The 20,976-nt window shown below is 33.9% G+C and overlaps 1 protein-coding gene across 1 annotated transcript; it reads left to right on the top strand.

Moving 5' to 3' along the window:
• Positions 1 to 3,222: 3,222 nt before the first annotated feature.
• Positions 3,223 to 20,394, top strand: LOC139481096 (uncharacterized). Its single transcript, XM_071264195.1, has 3 exons — positions 3,223 to 3,330; positions 4,361 to 4,447; positions 18,466 to 20,394. The coding sequence occupies exons 2-3, from the start codon at positions 4,377 to 4,379 to the stop codon at positions 20,234 to 20,236; spliced, it is 1,842 nt and encodes a 613-aa protein (XP_071120296.1). The 5' UTR covers positions 3,223 to 3,330; positions 4,361 to 4,376; the 3' UTR covers positions 20,237 to 20,394.
• Positions 20,395 to 20,976: the final 582 nt, after the last annotated feature.

The raw sequence follows: 20,976 nt of genomic DNA, 5'->3' as shown, positions 1-20,976 counted from the left end.
ATATCTTCTTATTTCTATTCCTTGCAAAAGACACCAATGAACTCAAAGTTAATTTTTAAAATATTTCATAACGACATCTACAAAATTTTCTACTCTTGCATAGTTATTCCGGTAGGAAAAACTATTAATTCTATTCAATTAAGATTGGAGTCCTTACCTGCCACATGTCGGATTCGGACTTCCAACCTAAGTGTTGGCTAGATATTTGGACCACTCGGCTACCGACCCCCCCCTAAAAATGAATTAAAGGAGATATGGGATAACCGTTAACTCACTGCATAACATTTGCGTGCATGCATTATTGCACAGCTTCACTTGCATGATTATGAATCAGAATAGAAGCTTGACGTCGAGCGAAAAAAAATGACATATATATATATATATAAGCGCTAACAGAAACAATGTTCGATTTATGATGTGATTTTTTGTGTTTTTTACTTTTAAATTATATTTTCTGTACCAAGGACTTTTTATTTATCAAAATATATATATATATATATATATATATATATATAAAAGATGTGGTATGATTGCCAATGAAATAACTCTCCACAAGACACCAAATGACACAGAAATTGATAACTATAGGTCGCCGTACGGCCTTCAACAATGAACAAAGCCTATACCGAATAGTCAGCTATAAAAGGCCCCGAAATAACAAATGTAAATTAAACGAGAAAACTAACGACATAATTTATGTACAAAAAATGAACGTAAAACAAATAATGGTATGTACCACATCAACAGACGACAACTACTGAATTACAGGCTCCTGACTGTTTTGTACTAGACCTTTAACTATAAACAATTAAATACCACCATTCTATTAAAAAAAAAATTCAAAATAAAGGCTCTCTTAATTTCTTCCTATCCCCTCTTTATGGGGGTTGTGAATGACCGGTCCATTATATAAGTAATTACCCTATCAGTGTCCGATGTTTGTCCATTTTTGTTTCTTTCTTAAGAAAAGTGATATATAAAGAGAAACTTCCAAAGCTAAAATGATCAGTAAAGCAAACTTTACAAAAAAATTAACATACTGGAAATTCATGTATTTACTTCTCTAAAAAAATAAAACACTAACGCTAGGTATAAAGATATTGTCAGATATAACCCTTGTACAATGAGCATAGAGCATGGCATAAAAGAGTTATTTCTTTGATTTAATCACTTGAACTCTAGGCTCATTATTGTAGACGCCGTATGTTCATTTTGAAGACCCATCGATTAAAACTAAACTTTGCAATTCACAATTTGACAATTTTCCAATAATATCTGGTGTGATTTAAATCGAGGAACAAACATGTCAAGGTTTTTCTCTTTTAAAATCTCAACCATTTTCCAAATGATTGATCCGCAGAAGCAGATCGGAATCAGTAATGACGTAGACGGTTATCATTCTAATCGTAATCATGTTCATTGACCATAACGACGATGAAAGCACATCATATAATGACGTTTCAACATCACATAATGAAGTTAACAGAACCACATGATTTAAGATTACAAGCACATAATATAATAATTACACAACCACATCATATAAAGATGTTTGCACATAATATAAGGGACACTGCAAATAATATAAGGGACAATGCGCATCATAAAAGAAAGTTTGCACATCATATAAGAATGTTTGCACATCATATAAGTATGTATGCACATCATATAAGTATATTTGCACATACTATAAAGATGTTTGAACATCATATAAAGATACTTGCACATAATATAAGCATATTTGCACGTCATATTAAGGTGTTTGCACATCATAAAATGACAAGTGCACATCATATAATAAAAATGGTCAAAACAAGACAGTTTTGGCGTTTCATATTCACTGACCGCTGAAACTACGCCAGGTCTATTTCATACCGGCGTCACACATCAGCGTATAGCCCCGATGTACGCCGGGCGTGGTAAAAAATCATGTACGCTGCCAATACGCTAGTAATTTTGGATGCATTCAACCTGTCAATCATATCTGTATCGTGTGCACAACGAGCTTCAAGCGTGTATTGGGCGTACGAGAAGCGTACCTAAGCGTTTATCGGTCGTTCAAGTAACGTATGTCGCATGTCTGGCGTTTGTTTAACGTAGATGGAATGCACGCTACGAAGGAAGAGTCTCTTGAACGTAATTAAGACGCGTCCCGGTCATATCTGGGACAATAATCCGTGTTTTCGGCGTGTGTGGGAGGTTTAATTATGGGGTGTTTGTAACAAACACACCCGCATACGTTTTAGTTAAAGTCGAACGATCTTGAAGCGTATACAACGTGCCCTAAACGTGTCTCAAACTTATTTGTAGTGTTTTCAACGCGCTTGTAGCGGAGGTATTACGTGCGTGTAGCGTACATGTATACGCTAGGCAAACGCTTGAGCTGCATGAAAAATTTTATGCCGCATAAAAATTTCCTAGAGTTAAAGCGTTCACCAAGCGTATACCTTTGCATTTCAACATACTTTAAACTTATGCAACGCGCATTGAACGATTTCTTAGCGTTCCTCTGGCGTGCAACTAACGTATACCGACTTTGTTAATTTTCTCTGTACGTCTGGTGCTCGCCGGTCTATACGCCAATGTGTGACACCGGCATTACAAACACGCCCTGCATATGTCCAAGTAAAAGTCGAACAATTTTTTAAAAGGCGTAAACATCGTTCCATAAACGTGTTTCAAACTTATCTGTAGCGTTTTCTAACGCGCTTGCAACGTAATTACGTGCGTGTAGCGAATAGGTATATATATATATATGCGTGACAAACGCTATTTAGCTATATGAAATGTTTATGCTGCATACAAATTTCGTGGAGTTAAAGCGTTTATCAAGCGTAACAGTATACTTTTGCATTTCGACGTACTTCAAACTTATATGCAACGCGCGTCTAACGATTGCTTAGCGTTTCTCTTGCGTGCAACTAATGTATACGGACTAATGTATACGGTGCACGTCTGCCTATATATGCAAATGTCTGACGCCGGCATAACAGAGAAACTTATAACTTCTAAAACAAATAATTTCATCACACTTGGAGTTCGATAATTTCTGTTTATATATTCTACTATTTCCTTCTTAATGGAACTATACAGAAAAACATAAACATAATAATAACGCTATAAAACGCAATATTTTCAGAATAGCTATTTACATATTTAGTTTCTTTTCATCGATTTGTTCTTTGTTACGCACGTTCACATCAATATGGCCAATACAATGTTGCTATTTATAGATTTATTTTATACACATGTATGACGTGTCAGTCTGCACAACACACGCCATTTTTATCGGCCTTCTGCAGATTGTAAAAAGTTCATTCGTTCAGAATAGTAAGTAACTCCTCGTAATAAACTTACAATAATCATGCATGTTTATTTTGTATGACCTTTGGATATCTATAATATTTATTACGCAATCATAGATGTTATCTTGTCGAAAACATCCGGAAAGATACGGTGCATTTTGCCCACATTTTGCCTCTTTATTATAATGATTTAAAAGATGCCGATCAAAATATAATGGACAACGATCTTACAAGAAATAACTCTCTGATCATGCTGATTATAAAACTGTATAGTCGTTATACAATAAAACTTAAAGACTGAAAATATTGACAAGAAAAAAAAGTTAAATAAATAAAAGTACTTCCTTATTTTAAGTAACAACATTCAATTTTAAGGCTTTTGTCTAGAGTAAAAGATTTTGTGTACCAAACAATGAGGGGGGATAGGAGTGGTCTTGATCCCGAAATCCCGGACTTGAAAAAACGAAATCCCGAGGTCCCGAATTTAAATAAAGCAAATCCCGACATCCCGAAATCCGAAAAAAAGGATTCCCGGATCCCGAATGGGTCAATTCCGAAATCCCGTGCTTAAAAACACCCGATCCCGGAGTCCCGATAAAGGTCCTATCCCCCCTCAACAATATGTACCTATTTGTTTTATTAGAGGCACATATTGTGTGGTACCCGAAACCTTTTACTCTAAACGAAATCCTTAAAATTGAATGTTGTTATTTAATAAGGAAGCACTTTCATTTATTAAACGTGTTTTTTTCTTCTTGTCAATGCTTTGTTGTATTTATAACGACTGTACAATTTTATAATCAGGTCGTAATTTTGTCCAAGATCGTTGTTCATTATATTTTGATCGGCATTTTTTTAATCATTACAATAAAGAGGCAAAATGCACCGTATCTCTCCGAATGTTTTCGACAAGACAACATCTATGATTGGAAATTTGTTTTATTAATCAACGAATTTAGTACTCCGTACACGAATGACAATTGTAAACAACACAACTATTGATATATCATAATGAACATTCATAAAATAAATACCTCCGAATTGTTATGTTACAGATACATTCTTCGAATTATGGAGATTTCTTCCGAAGCGGATGTTGGCAGTGCCAAAGAAGCCGAAACCTTTGATGTTTTAAACGCTGTGTAAGTTTAATTGAAAAGAAATGAAAACAAAGAAAATCTAAAAGTTGTCTCAATTCTTGTCTAGTCATCTTAACCAACATGATCAAGGATAACAGAAATCTTAGTCGTTCGGTTAGTATTTGTGCCCCAATGAGGGACATTATGTTATTCGGTCTGTGTGTCCGTTCGTCCGCTGTTCGTCTGTCTCGCTTCAAGTTAAAGTTTTTGGTCAAAGTAGTTTTTGATGAAGTTGAAGTCTAATCAACTTGAAACTTAGTATACATAGATATAGGAAGATGTGGTGTGAGTGCCAATGAGACAACTCGCCATCCAAATAACAATTTAAAAAAGTAAACATATGATCTTTCTGATTTTAATGCAAACAAAATTAGAGTTTTATCCCAATTTAAATAGAAAATGGTAGTGCAAGTGGGGCATCCGTGTACCATGTGTACTATAGAAACGTTGTTTTTTTTATATTTATGAACAGTAAAAAGATGGTATTATCAGGCCATTTTTTTTTTAGCCCTTTAAATTCGAAAATCAAGTAATGCACATCTATAAATTATATAAATACTCATTTTCACAAGACATTTCTCTGCTAGATCTATATCATTTATTTTTGTGAATTATGCATTTAATTTGCAATAGGCATTTTAGGGCTTCAAACTGTAAGTTATTGCTTTTAATTCAAAAGTGCATATTAATAACCATAACAGCGTCATTTGAAAAGTCTGTCATAATTATTTCAATATAAGCCAAGGCCGTACTCAAACCTCGCCTTTGCTAAAACGATGTTGGTCCCAAATAAATTGTTGTATAATTTAAATCAATAATTCTTGGGTAATAATTGATCTGCCAAATTACCTATCAGTATGATTGACATAACGTGCGCATTATTTACCAAAAAAGTCCAATTATTTATCAAGTTATTTGGAAAAATGACCAGTTTCTTTTTATGCCCCACCTACGATAGTAGAGGGGCATTATGTTTTCTGGTCTGTGGCTCCGTTCGTTCGTTCGTCCGTCCGTCCGTTCGTTCGTTCGTTCGTTCGTCCCACTTCAGGTTAAAGTTTTTGGTCGAGGTAGTTTTTGATGAAGTTGAAGTCCAATCAACTTGAAACTTAGTATATATGTTCCTTATTATATGATCTTTCTAATTTTAATGTCAAATTGGAGTTCTGACCCCCAATTTCACGGTCCACTGAACATAGAAAATGAAAGTGCGAGTGGGGCATCCGTGTACTGCGGACACATTCTTGTTTTGTTCTTATTCTACCTGCTCATTTACAGAAAACTCATGTTTCAATCACTATTATTTGAAAACTGTGAAAAAGTGATTAGGCTGGTGATATCCTCGGAGACAAAACACAAACTCATCATTTCCGGTTGTGGTATTGACCCAGTAATTGTAAAAGTGCATCAACGATCAATTAAAATGAAAATACGAGAAAATGTTCTGAAGTCACGAACATTTCTACGGAAGCTTATGATAGCCATACAAACTTTTTACGCTTCCACGGCAGTGGATGGGGGCCTTAGATTTTACCTTTGTACGTCCGTCTGTAAACCCATTCGCCCGACCGTTCCGAGACTGGTTTCCGTTCTCTTACTTTATTTTGCCTCAACCAAATGTTATGAATATAATACACAATTGTTATAACCATTATACACAGATCAAGTTTGAGGAATTTGGGTGGCCAGGGGCGGATGCAGGAATTTTCGAAAGGGGGGTGCTAACCCAGGGCACCCAGGACAAAGGGGGGGGGGTGCAAAACATATGTCCCGATACAAATGCATTGATCGGCAAAAATAAAGGGGGGTGCGCACCCCCGGAACCCCCCCCCCCCCCCCCCTGGATCCGCCACTGGTGGCGTCACTTTTACCAGTCTAGAGTTGTGATCCTTTTCAAATGAAAAGAAATGATCAGGTTGTCGTTTCCATTCACTAACTTAATATGTTTGCCTACACCAAATGTCATGAATCTTATATACAATGCTTATTACCACATTAAACAGATCAAGTTTGAATTTTGTTGGTGTCACTTTTGCCGTTCGAGAGTTATGTCCTTTACAAATTGAAAAAAAATCTTTTAATGGAGAAAACCACAGAGTTCTGGCGACTATAAGGTAATGCCAACCCTATGGGAGTGAGGTTAACTCAATGAGTTAAACTCCATGGTAAATGACGTCATGATACAATGTTGCATCACTAATTATGTGATGAATTAAAAAGAGTAATCTTCATACATCTTTACTGGTGCAGATACAACGAATTAATTTCAATTAATAAATCATGCAGCTTTAATTAATTATAAGGCCAAGATGTCTTTACTGAGTTTTACTTTGAACTGAAAATTCCCGGTTAATAAATAACGGATATCGTAATCGCTTCTTTCTTATGTTGTCTTAGATTCAATAAATCAGCCATCTCTTCGGTAATAAAACTCCTTTGTCAAATAGTATACTAGAATTAGGTGCTATCGTGGTTATCAATAATACTTGCGATCTAACCGATGATGTCGATGAATGCATGCTTGCGATTGTGGCGCTATATCTGGTTTACATGTGCTGTTATCTTTCGTAAGTTTAGACTTGGTCTGCGGGTGTGCTTCATTCTTTGAACAAATACTAGTATGGTGTCGTTTATAACGATTATTACACGTTTTATTGGAATTGCAATCCGAAACTCTTTAATTTCCTAATCAATTGAAACATGTCTGTTTCTCCTTTACTATCTTGTGTGGTTGACCGAATCTTTGGTTTAATACATGTAGTAAAGTAAACTGAACTGAAACTTTACTTATTCACAACATATCACTTTGCGAATTAGCCCGAAACTTTTTATACTTTATTTTTTATTTTAAGTTTAAAGGGAAGCAGGTGTGAAAAAGGAGAAAGCTGCATGTATATAATTATATCACTCTTATTACAAATAAAATGCTGGCATGATTAGCACGTCATATCATGGCATAATAATGAGCAGGAAACATTACAAAGAAAATTGTTATTCCGAACAAAATTAAAATTCAACCCTGATGACGTAGCCAAATTTAAGTATACTTCCAAATAAGCGGTCGTATGAACATAGTTTAAGATTGATTAGATGCAAACAAACTACTCTTTTGAAGAAAAAAATGTATAAGATGGCGATTTAATTTGTTATTATTATCTTAATCATATTCTGAGATTTCAACAAACGATTTCTTAAATCATAATTCATTTTTTTATTTAAAATAATCGAAAAGCCCATTTTGTCTATTTGATTATATAGTTTCACGTGTTGCATCATGGGTAATCAATCGATCGATGGAAAACAATCTATTGTCCGAAATTAATTTTAATCTCCTTTACATTGCCACTTTCCGAAGAAAAAAATCAAAATTTTTGACTTTTTATTGAGTTTTGTCTATTAGATAACTCAATATTTTGTGAAAAAGAGCACTAGGTTTATAATTAAGTTCGCCAGACGCATGCATGTACACACGACTTATAAGCCGAGCACGAAAACAATTGGAAAGAGAAATCAATAACAAGGTTGTAGAGCATTGAAACCAAGAATTTCCAAAAAAGATATGAAAAGTGAATTTACAGAAAATAATTAAAACATTTAATGTATGGCTAAAATTGAAATATATATATTTTTAGTTTGTTGTATCGTTGAGTTGTTTCCTCATTGACATACATGTATAGTCCATATATCTTAAAGTATTTAAATCCACATAAGATACATGATGGTAGAAAAGCGCTTTATCCTGTATGTTGTTATTTTTAGCTCACCTTGTGGTAATAAGCATTGTATACAAGATTCATGACATTTGGTGTAGGCAAACATAGTAAGTTAGTGAATGGAAACGACAACCTGAGCTTTTCTCATCACTTGGCGTCCGTCGTCCGTTAACTTTTACAAAAATCTTCTCCTCTGAAACTACTGGACCAAATTTTATCAAATTTGGGTATCTAGTTTAAAAACGTGTCCGGTGACCAGGCCAACCAACCAAGATGGTCTCAATAGCTAACATTCCAACATAGAACATAGGGTAAAATGTAGATTTTTATGCCCCACCTACGATAGTAGAGGGGCATTATGTTTTCTGGTCTGTGCGTCCGTTCGTCCGTCCGTCTGTTCGTTCGTTCGTCCGTCTGTCCCGCTTCAGGTTAAAGTTTTTTGTCAAGGTAGTTTTTGATGAAGTTGAAGTCCAATCAACTTGAAACTTAGTACACATGTTCCTTATGATATGATCTTTCTAATTTTAAAGCCAAATTAAACTTTTGACCCCAATTTTACGGTCCACTGAACATAGAAAATGAAAGTGCATGTTTCAGGTTAAAGTTTTTGGTCAAGGTAGTTTTTGATGAAGTTGAAGTCCAATCAACTTGAAACTTAGTACACATGTTCCCTATGATATTATCTTTCTAATTTTAATGCCTAATTATATATTTTTCATCCAATTTCACGGTCCATTGAACATGGAAAATGATAGTGGGAGTGGGGCATCCGTGTACTTTGGACATATTCTTGTTGCTTATATCTCTGAAACCAAAGCATTTAGAGCAAATCTGACAGGGGTAGTATCGTTTATCTTTTTCATTTTTAGCCATGGCGTTGTCAGTTTTTTTTCGATTTATGAGTTTGACTGTCCCTCTGGTAGCCTTTCTACTTAATTTTGTTATTATCAAAATAAACCAATGAAATTTGGTTTTTTAAACAGTAATCTACAATTAGAGCAAAATAAAACAAAACATTTGATTGTATGTTCTTGCACGCCTGAGAAAACAGTATTTTGTTTAAAAACAACAAATGAATACAAGGGGAACAATCAGAGTTTTTCTTTGACATTTTCTTATACTAAGAGGAATAACTTAATGTCTTCACTCACTAGTTTTTGTCGAGCCTGCAACTTTTGTTGCAGAAAGCTCGACATAGAGATAGTGATCCGGCGGCGGCGGCGGCTACGGCGGCGGTGTTAGCTAACTTCTTAAAAGCTTTATATTTTAGAAGGTGGAAGACCTGGATGCTTCATACTTTGTATATAGATGCCTCATGTTACGAAGTTTCCGTCAGTAACATGTCCAATGTCCTTGACCTCATTTTCATGGTTCAGTGACCACTTGAAAAAAAAGTTTAAATTTTTTGTAATGTTGAATTCTCTCTTATTATAAGTAATAGGATATCTATATTTGATATATGCGTACCTTGCAATGTCCTCATGTCTGTCAGACAGTTTTCACTTGACCTCGACCTCATTTCATGGCTCAGATACTATAAGCAATAGGGCTAGTATATTCAGTGTATGGAAGGACTAAGTTGTACATGTCCAACTGGCAGGTGTCATCTGACCTTGACCTCATTTTCATGGTTCAGTGGTTATAGTTAAATTTTTGTGTTTTGGTCTGTTTTTCTCATACTATATGCAATAGGTCTACTATATTTGTTGTATGGAATGATTGTAAAGTGTACATGTCTAGCGGGCAGATTTCATGTGACCTTGACCTCATTTTCATGGTTCAGTGGTCAAAGTTAAATTTTTGTGTTTTGGTCTGTTTTTCTCATACTATATGCAATAGGTCTACTATATTTGCTGTATGGAACGATTGTAAGGTGTACATGTCTTGCGGGCAGATGTCATGTGACCATGACCTCGTTTTCATGGTTCAGTGGTCAAAGTTAAGTTTTTGAGTTTTGGTCTTTTTATCTAATACTATATACCATAGGTCAACTATATTTGGTGTATGGAAATATTTTATGATCTTTATGTCAGTCGCACAGGTTTTATTTGATCGTGACCTCATTTTCACGGTTCATTGCACAGTGTTAAGTTTTTGTGTTTTGGTCTATTTTTCTTAAACTATAAGTAATAGGTCAACTATATATGTTGTATAGAAGCATTGTTAGCTGTACATGTCTGCCTGGCATGGTTCATCTGACCTTGACCTCACTTTCAAGGTTCATTGGTCTATATTTAGTTATCTTGGTTAATGTTAAGTTTATGTGACAGTTGTTATAAAGCTTAGCTTTATACTAAGGACTATCAACAAAATATCAATGATTAGTATAGAAGCGAGACATTTCAGCGTGTGCACTCTTGGGCTATTGGTACGTTACGGAACGGAACGGAACGGAACGGAATTTCATTTAAGGTATCCAAAGGGGGCATTTATCAAAATTTCGAAAAATCTTTAAAACAAAACAAACTTTAAAATTTCTGTGTTTTACGGTTTTCCATATACAAATAACACAAATGTATACTTGATCTCTTCTTCACAGGTGAAATGTGTAATAATGTATAACATCGGGAAATATTCTGTAGATGAATATGTCGGATTGTCCTGATAAATTATCATGAAATTAACGCATTTGCAAGTCATGCATTATGATATCTAGACTGACCTCACGTCGTCCTTGATTAGAGACAGTGATCAAGTTGAATCTGATTTAAACTTTTTAATTTATTTTTCCGTTCCGTTCCGTTCCGCAAAGTACCAATTGCTCTGAGGAAATGGTATTTAACGGAAAAAACGGAAACAGACATCTTTAATGTAATTAAAGCAGTATGATAAAAAAAAATGTCTGACACCTCTTTTTGCATGAGTGGTATGTGTTTTAGATAGCATTTTCGACTTGATCAATAATAAAAAAATTAACACAAAGGCAGGTTACACAAAAAGTCTTTCTCCTTCCATCGGTACTTATATTTTAAAAAAGAGGCATTCAACAGCCCGTTCCGACGATGACTAGAGACAGTGATCAAGTTGAATCTGATTTAAACTTTTTAATTTATTTTTCCGTTCCGTTCCGTTCCGCAAAGTACCAATTGCTCTGAGGAATTGGTATTTAACGGAAAAACGGAAACAGATGTCTTTAATGTAATTAAAGCAGTATGATAAAAAAAAATGTCTGACACCTCTTTTTGCATGAGTGGTATGTGTTTTAGATAGCATTTTCGACTTGATCAATAATAAAAAATTTAACACAAAGGCAGGTTACACAAAAAGTCTTTCTCCTTCCATCGTTAATTATATTTAAAAAAAGAGGCCTTCAACAGCCCGTTCCGACGATGATTAGAGACAGTGATCAAGTTGAATCTGATTTAAACTTTAAACTTTTAAATTTATTTTTCCGTTCCGTTCCGTTCCGCAAAGTACCAATTGCTCTGAGGAATTGGTATTTAACGGAATCAACGGAAACAGACATCTATAATGTAATAAAAGCAGTATGATAAAAACAAGTCAGACCCTTCTTTTTTGAATGAGTGGTAAGTGTTTTAGATAGCATTTCGACTGGATCAATATTTAAATAAACAGCTGCGCCATGAGCGCATGATACGCCCGTCGTCTTGTGAAAAAAACATTTTAATGTAAGTGCGGTTCTACCCACACATCAACCTATCTTAGAATGAAAATGACCTTTATTTTACACATGAGGAATGTCAGGGAATGAAACTGTACGTGTATTGCTTGGCCGCTCAAGTCCTCTTGATTTATAACGGATTAAGAAACAAATTGAAAACATGTAAGATTATTTGCAAAAGTAATTGCATACATTTAATCCACTGTCCGTGTCACTGCTAGTCATGATAACCCTACGATACAAACATTTCACTAGATTTTTTCGGGACAAACTAACATGTAAATCAAAGAATTTCAAAGAAAACGTTGTCGGATAAGTCCGAAAATTAATAAGTGCGCTTAGACTAAGAATGTTTTAAGGGTTTTATCAAACGAAGTTATGGGAAAGAAAAGAACGAAAATAGAATGCTTTTTGATACACTCTTAAAAGGACCCTTAATGCATTCTTTGTGTAATCGTAAACTATGACTTACGAAGACTGTAAGAGAAGTTTCTTGTTACCGCGGGCCCCTGTATCATGAAAACCTATCTTAAGTTTCATTTAAGAGAAAACGCTTTACAAGAAGATTACGATGGTGATAAGAGAGTATCTGCAATCCCCTCGTGGGTTATCTTGACAATTTAACGGCTATCTTAGTATACACTTACGATAACTAGGTAAGATAGCCCTATTATCGACTTCGAAGTAACCGTCTTTGATTTCTAAGAGAATATTAGTATTTGCGGCAAAATCGGTATTAAAACTAAAGTCGTCTACTGTATGTGTTTAAAAGAATGCTAAAAATATACTATGATTCGTTTTTTGTTGCAGACTCTACATCGACTGTCAAGTAAAGCCCTGTTTAATGCTCCTTTCTGGCATAGATAATAAACGAATATTCAAGTTAATAAATTCTATTCTTCAAAAACACATCTACATGGAATGGTAACAATAAATCAAGAGAACAAATCAACTAACATATCATACAAATACGGAATGCAATCCGCAATACGAAAAACCCCATAACTGGTTAAGGCGAGATAACTCTCTTAAAAGGATGTTATCTTTACCAAACGTCTTGACCATACCAAACTGACATATAACACCTGTTCATTGATAATTTGTATTATTCTATGTATTTTTTGTGATTTTGTCCCATGTACATTTTACTTCATAACTCTTTATTAACATACTGTTTGTAGATTTTTTTTACTGATATGTAATAATACGTATCAGTATTACCACCGTAGGTATAGTGTCCGGTTGAGATCGTGTTTTTTCGAGTGATTTGATCGGGTTTTTTCGAGAGCGTCCAGTTTTTTTCGAGAGATTATGACTAAAAATGTAAACAAACAGACATGTTTTCCTTTAACACGTAAAATAAATGCTTAAACTAAATTTACAAGATCAAACAAGTTAAGTAAGTATTTGTGATGAAAGGATGTTGCCAACCATACATACTTTGCAGTTAAAAAAGTTTGATTTGGCCTAATAATGCTTTTATGCCAAAATATAGAAAAAAGCAATTTCTATACACATACCAATGCAAATTTCAAAGAGCATGCACACATGATGTCTTTATATCCTTACATTTACATATGCTATAACAAAAGTTTTAGTTATTGTAATTAAAAGGCAATTTTAAGGGTATATTCATTTCCATCTGTCCAAGTTTTTTCGAGAGCAGTTCGGGTTTTTTCGAGAACAGTTCAGGTTTTTTCGAGAGATAAACCAATTTCTTACGGTTTAAAATGTGCTATTTAAGTACATTTGAGTTTAAAAACGAATGAAAAGTCATCGGTTCTTTCAAAGTTTATAACTAATGCATTACAGCAGTTTGATAATGTTGCATAAGCACATACATTTCATAAAAAAAAACATAATTTATTTCTATATATTGTTGTTTTGCATTATGAATTGCATGGACACCGGTATGCTTTATACCTATATTATTTGGATTAATCAAATCTACCTATGTCTATAGAAAAAAATGTTCACATCATGCATGATCACTGTATTCAAAGGACACTGGTTAACGTATGGTTAGATCAATCAAACATATTGCCATCCATGTTATTGAAATGACGGAACTAAGCTAGCATGCTGATGTCCAGATAAACATATTGCATAGATCCAAATATACGTATATCGATATGGAATTTATGTGATTTAAAAAATCTACATTTTAGAGTGCCATGGATTTTAAGCTGAAACTATTCGTAATTTGAACAATCGTTTTGTGGGCACGGTCAAATTTGATTGATATTTAAGTACGCATTGCTTTTGCGCCAATTCTTAAAAGTTGTAGTTTTTCATTTGCGCCAAAAAATAAATATTGCTTCTGCGCCATTGTGCAGGTAAACTAATTAAAAAGTGAAAATATAGAAAATTTAAACAATATCTACGGACACACCAGCTGTCGTCAGGAGATAGGAGAAAAAAAACCAGATTAAATACGGAATGCACCTCTAGAACCGAAATTTCCCGCTGATATTATAGTAAGACCTTTGCCTATAGGTTTTGTAACAGAACAGACTTTTAGTTTTTATAAATACTTTGATTAACAGCAGTTATTATTGTGGTTTTATGACTTTTAAGGAGTTACCATTTTTTATAGTGCTTTGATAAATCCGAAAATGTTTTAACAATTTGCAAACATTTTTTTATTATAGTGTAAACCAGTGTTTAGTGCTCATATTTTTATGAAGATATATTTTAAACATATGTTTTAATATTTATGAGACCTTGTTTCTAATATAAAATTGAGAATGGAAATGGGGATCACTGTTTCTTATCATCTTCGGAAGGCCCCTTTTTTAATTTATAATTACCAATGGAAGTAGAAAGACCTTTTGTCTAACCTGTCTTTGTGTTATTTTTTATACGTCCGTCAATTTTGACGGGACGTATTATGGTATAGAAATGTCCAGTGTCCGTCCGTCCGTCCGTCTGTCTGGTGTAAACATGTCGCACCGTAACTTGAGAACGACTTATCCAAATTTCATGAAACTTAACATAGTTGTTTCTTATGATGGTCAAATGATCTGTATACTTTTTTGTGAAAATAAGATTACAACTTTTTGAGTTATGGCACTTTGTAACTAAAACAGGGGTGTGTTTTTTTCACATGTCGCACCGTATCTCAAAAACGATTCTTGATTATGGCTTAAAACTTTAAATGCTTCTTAGTTGTATTAATCTTAATATCTGTATACTTTTTTGGTGATGATTCAAAATTTCATTTTTGAGTTATTGAGTATTTTGTAAAAAAAAGGGGGGGTTTACATGTCGCACCATATCTCAAAAACGATTTATGATTATTGCTTAAAACTTTACACACTTCTTTGTTATATTAATCTAAAGATCTGTATACTTTTTGGTGATGATTCATTTTTATATTTTCGAGTTATTGAGATTTTGTAAAAAAAGAGTTTTTTTTCACATGTTGCGCTGTATCTCTATTGCTTAAAACTTAACAGGCTAATGTTGCGTCGGGTTTCCAAATACATCTTGTACAATCTTCCTATTGAGCGGGAATAAGGAATGAGTCAGGATATACTAAGCATGACATCCTGTACAACCCTGTGTTATTCAAAAAAGATTTATGTTTTTTCACAAGACGACGGGCGTATCATGCGCTCATGGCGCAGCTGTTTATTTAAATATTGATCCAGTCGAAATGCTATCTAAAACACTTACCACTCATTCAAAAAAGAAGGGTCTGACTTGTTTTTATCATACTGCTTTTATTACATTATAGATGTCTGTTTCCGTTGATTCCGTTAAATACCAATTCCTCAGAGCAATTGGTACTTTGCGGAACGGAACGGAACGGAAAAATAAATTTAAAAGTTTAAATCAGATTCAACTTGATCACTGTCTCTAATCATCGTCGGAACGGGCTGTTGAAGGCCTCTTTTTTAAAATATAATTAACGATGGAAGGAGAAAGACTTTTTGTGTAACCTGCCTTTGTGTTAATTTTTTTATTATTGACCAAGTCGAAAATGCTATCTAAAACACATACCACTCATGCAAAAAGAGGTGTCAGACATTTTTTGTTATCATACTGCTTTAATTACATTAAAGATGTCTGTTTCCGTTTTTTCCGTTAAATACCAATTCCTCAGAGCAATTGGTACTTTGCGGAACGGAACGGAACGGAACGGAACGGAACGGAAAAATAAATTAAAAAGTTTAAATCAGATTCAACTTGATCACTGTCTCTAATCATCGTCGGAACGGGCTGTTGAATGCCTCTTTTTTAAAATATAATTACCGATGGAAGGAGAAAGACTTTTTGTGTAACCTGCCTTTGTGTTAATTTTTTTATTATTGATCAAGTCGAAAATGCTATCTAAAACACAAACCACTCATGCAAAAAGAGGTGTCAGACAATTTTTGTTATCATACTGCTTTAATTACATTAAAGATGTCTGTTTCCGTTTTTTCCGTTAAATACCAATTCCTCAGAGCAATTGGTACTTTGCGGAACGGAACGGAACGGAAAAATAAATTAAAAAGTTTAAATCAGATTCAACTTGATCACTGTCTCTAATCAAGGACGACGTGAAGTCAGTCTAGATATCATAATGCATGACTTGCAAATGCGTTAATGTCATGATAATTTATCAGGACAATCCGACATATTCATCTACAGAATATTTCCCGATGTTATACATTATTACACATTTCACCTGTGAAGATGAGATTAAGTATACATTTGTGTTATTTGTATATGGAAAACCGTAAAACACAGAAATTTTAAAGTTTGTTTTGTTTTAAAGATTTTTCGAAATTTTGATAAATGCCCCCTTTGGATACCTTAAATGAAATTCCGTTCCGTTCCGTAAAGTACCAATAGCCCACTCTTGTATTAAGTAAAGTCTGTTTCATCAGTTATTTAGAATTATCTAGCAAAGAACAAAATCATTTTCTCTGTAATGTTTTTATACCACCGCGAAATATTCAATCATGTCAAATGTGTTTGGTGAATTGATATATTTTGAAATTTCAATTAAACAAGGGGAGGGGGGGGGGGGTGTCATACTATTTTCTTCAAGATTGATCAATATTTCAATTTTTTTTTTTTAATTGGGGTGGGGGTGACTCATATTTAAGCAATTGAAAACCAATAAATTAAAGGAAGATTTGCATTCATCACAGCTTTCATTGGTTGGACTGTATACTTAAGACCTCAGACAATTCAACATACTTTTATCTAACCAGTCATATAAAATGTATAGGCCTAAGTCTGTCAAAGGAGGTTATAAACGATTTGCGACAATGCAAAAACTAAATTAAGGATATAGATAAATATCTTTAACCAATGAATTCAAAATACTAATATCTATTCAATTTCACAAATATGTACTGAATAAGCATCATGTAAATCATTAAATAAAGAATCATGAAATTTATAGTTTTAAACAAGGGAAATAACAATGAACATTCTGAAACTGTTTATACTAGAAAGGGAGACAACTACAAATGCACTTTCATATTCAGTCAACGTGCATCGCTATGCATTATCTATAAATAAAGCGGTGAAGAGGAATGCTTTTGTTCAATACAATGACTGTCCCTATAATAGAAAATGGATGCAAACAACAGAATTAAAGGTGGAAATCAGCAAAAAATTACGGTCCATTCAAGATAATTGTCTGTGTCTATTGAAAATAAGTTGTGATTGCACTGCGCATTTCAACTTCCTGTAAAATATAAAGTTATTGTCCTTTAAACCTAGTGGCAGGTAGAAAGGCTACCTCTGGTATCTTTCGTCCCTCTTTTATTATAGATAGAGATAAACTGTAAACAGCAATAATATTTAGCAAAGTAAGATCTACAAATAAGTCAACATGACATTGACCCCTTAGGGAGTTATTGCCCTTAATAGTCAGTTTTTAACAATTTTTCGTAAATTTTTATAATCTTTTACAAAAATCTTCTCTGAAACTACTAAGACAAATTGAACCAAACTTATCATCAATAGGGTATCTAGTTTTAAAAAATGTGTCCGATGACTCCGCCCGCTAACCAAGATGGCCGACATGGCTAAAAATAGTACATAGGTTAAAATGCATTTTTTTGCTCATATCTTTGAAACCAAAGCATTTAGAACAAATCTGATGAGATAAAATTGTTCACTAGATCCAGATCTATCTGCCCTGAAATTTTCAGACGAATTAGGCAACTAGTTGTTGGGTTGCTGCCCCTGAATTTGTAATTTTAACTTCGGAAAATTTTGCAGCTTTAGGTTATTATCTTGAATATTATTATAGATAGAGATAATCTGTAAACAGCAATAATGTTCAGCAAAGTAATAATTACAAATAAGTCAGCATGACCAAAATGGTCAATTGACCCCTCAAGGAGTTATTGCCCTTTATAGTCAATTTTTAACAATTTTGTAAATTTTTGTAAATTTTTACAAAATATTTTCTACTGTCCCTTCTGGGCCAAGTTCATTATAGATAGAGATACTTGTAAGCAGCAAGAATGTTCATTAAAGTAAGATCTACAAGCACATCACCAGCACCAAAACACAATTTTTGTCATGAAGCCATCTGTGGCCTTTGTTTAATATGCACATAGACCAAGGTGAGCGACACCGGCTCTTTAGAGCCTCTTGTTATTTATTTTGCATTTAATAAAAAAGTGATATAGATGTTAAAAGCAATCATCGTTATGACATTTTATTTATATTAATAGGGAGTTTTGCCTGCCATGTAAAGAGCAAGACAATGAGAAACAAGCAGAGTTTTGGTGTACCAACTGTCCAGAACTATTATGTGAGAATTGCTATGGTCATCATAAAGTTCTCAAAGCAACCCGAGACCATAAAATGCTAAGCATTATCGATTACCATATGATAGGGAAAAGTATAGCGGAATCAGAATCCTACTGCCAGGTGCACCCAGCAAAGGGAATTAAGTTTTACTGCGTTACTCATAATACGCCTTGTTGTAATATATGCAAAGAAGAGACACATGGTATAAAATGCAATGTGCAGTTAAAAGATGACATTTTGAAAATAACAGATGTTAGAGGGGATATGAACGCGATGGTTAAAGCAATGACGAAAATGGTTGAAACTATGCGAACAGAAATACTTACGGATCGTTGGAATGTCTTAGATTTGGAAAAGCAAAAGACTGTGTTTTATGATGAAATGAAAAACGGTCGACAACTAGTAGAAAACTTCCTTGACAAGTTCGAAAACGACGAAAAAGAAAAGTTTGAATTAGCCTTCTCTGTCGCCAAAGAAATTCTGTGTGACAATAAAAGGAAAATAAAACACAAATTAAATGTCGTACAGAAAAGGACAGAAACCACAGAAAAGATAAAAGAATCCGAATTCTCTGATTTTAAAATGTTTCTTATTAAGACTAGATTTCATACAAATTTTTTAGATGACCAAATGCAAATTGAAAGTCTCCTTAAAGGAATGAAATATTCTCTTTTTGTTGCCCGACCAATTTATGATTTGAATCACCAGACGAAACAAATAACCATCAGAAATGGATTTGAAGCAGAAAGTGTTGCCACTGTTGGTCAAAGTCATGTCGGTAAAAAGCAACCAGAGTTTGACGATATTGAGTTCAGTTCATCGACAGTAGAAGCAGAAGAGGGTAATATTGTAGACGAAAATGTCCAACCAGAGAGAGATATTTCATTAGATGGTGTCAAACTTGCCTCCGACAACATACTCCCTGTTAAATCTTATATATACCAACTAAAGGAACATTTCTTTATTGAACGTCGTAATAAAGATATTAGTGTAAAATGCATAAGATTTCTTTCAAGTGATAAAATAGTTCTCACAGAAGATTCCGATCCCAGAATTCTGGTTTATAAGACTAATGGTTATAAGTTAGGTGAGGTGGATTTTGAAGAGGATCCAGATGAAGTTGCTGTCATTGACGGAACACAGGTTGCTGTTTCTGTTAAGAAAAAAGTTATTTTTGTTGATACTGTTGAATTAGAGACTAAGTTAGAGAAAAATCTCCGTGATTTTATTTCAGGCCTTTCTTATGCAAATCAAAAAATATTTGCATGTTTACAACATAGAGGCGTTCTGATAATGAGACCCTCCGGAAAAGTGCTTCGAACAATTCCATTTATTAAAGGTTCATTGTTTATTTGTACAACGATTAACGAAATGATTTACTCTGTGAAATTTGGAATTTCAAACTCGTTCCAACGCTATGATATCAACAGAAACAAGAAAGAAGTGTATTCTTTTAATCGTACGTTTGATGTTAATGGGATAACATGCGACCTTGACGGAAATATATATCTTGCCATCAGTGAAACTGAAATAATTAAAGTTGATACTACTACACGTGCAATTTCAACTCTTTTAACGTCAAAGGAAGGTTTGAAAGATCCATATAGCATTGATTGTTGTGAAAACGGAAATAGACTTCTGACCATTGACAATGGAAGAGAAGTGAAAATTTTCCAAAACCTGAACAGTTAAAAGCTCATAATTAGTGATTCACTGATGCTAACAAAATGCTTGAATAGAGATTAAGATAAAGAAACCAATATTACAAACATGTCTTGTTTGTCTTCAATTGTAAACTCTTTTCCTCTTAAAAACAGTGAGACATCATAAGTCATAAATATTTTTACGTATACCCTGAGGCTTTATTTTATAATAAATTCACACTCCAGTTCTGATATTAAACAAAGCATGTTTAACCCAGCCACATGTTTGCGCCTGTCCCAAAAAGTCAGGAGCCGCTGGCCTTTGTTAGTCTTGAATGTGTTTTTTTTAATTTTTAGTTCATTTATGTTTTTGATATTAGTCCATTTTCACTGAACTAGTATACATTTTTATTTAGGGGCCAGCTGAGGCCCAACTCCGGGTGTGAGATTTTCTCGCTGCAATGACATATTGGTGGCCTTCGGCTATTTTCTGCTCGTTGGTCGGGTTGTTGTCTTTTTGACATATTCCCAGTTTTCATTCTTAATTTTACTTTGATTTAAAACTGCCTTTACAATTGTAATTTTGGAAATTAATCAAAATCTGTAATTTCCCAACAAAATTGCAATAAGTAGACATATTTTAAATTATCCATAATCTGGTTCCATATTCAACATATATATCATAATATTGTTAGATACTATGATAATTATATCAAGCAGTGATATTATGAATTATAGTAAAGTTTGAATAACCTTTTAACCAGTATGAATTAAGTAAAGGGGGAATTG

This window comes from Mytilus edulis, chromosome 7, assembly GCF_963676685.1.
Source record: "Mytilus edulis chromosome 7, xbMytEdul2.2, whole genome shotgun sequence".
Taxonomy (NCBI): domain Eukaryota; kingdom Metazoa; phylum Mollusca; class Bivalvia; order Mytilida; family Mytilidae; genus Mytilus; species Mytilus edulis.
Note: the sequence above shows the minus strand (reverse complement) of the source record. Positions and strands in the feature narration are given on the sequence as shown.

Bases quoted from the DNA above. Each gene is read 5' to 3' on its own strand.
- LOC139481096 (XM_071264195.1), top strand. From the start codon at position 4,377: ATGGAGATTTCTTCCGAAGCGGATGTTGGCAGTGCCAAAGAAGCCGAA. The intron at 4,448-18,465 runs GTAAGTTTAATT...TTATATTAATAG, and splicing joins TTTGATGTTTTAAACGCTGT to GGAGTTTTGCCTGCCATGTA.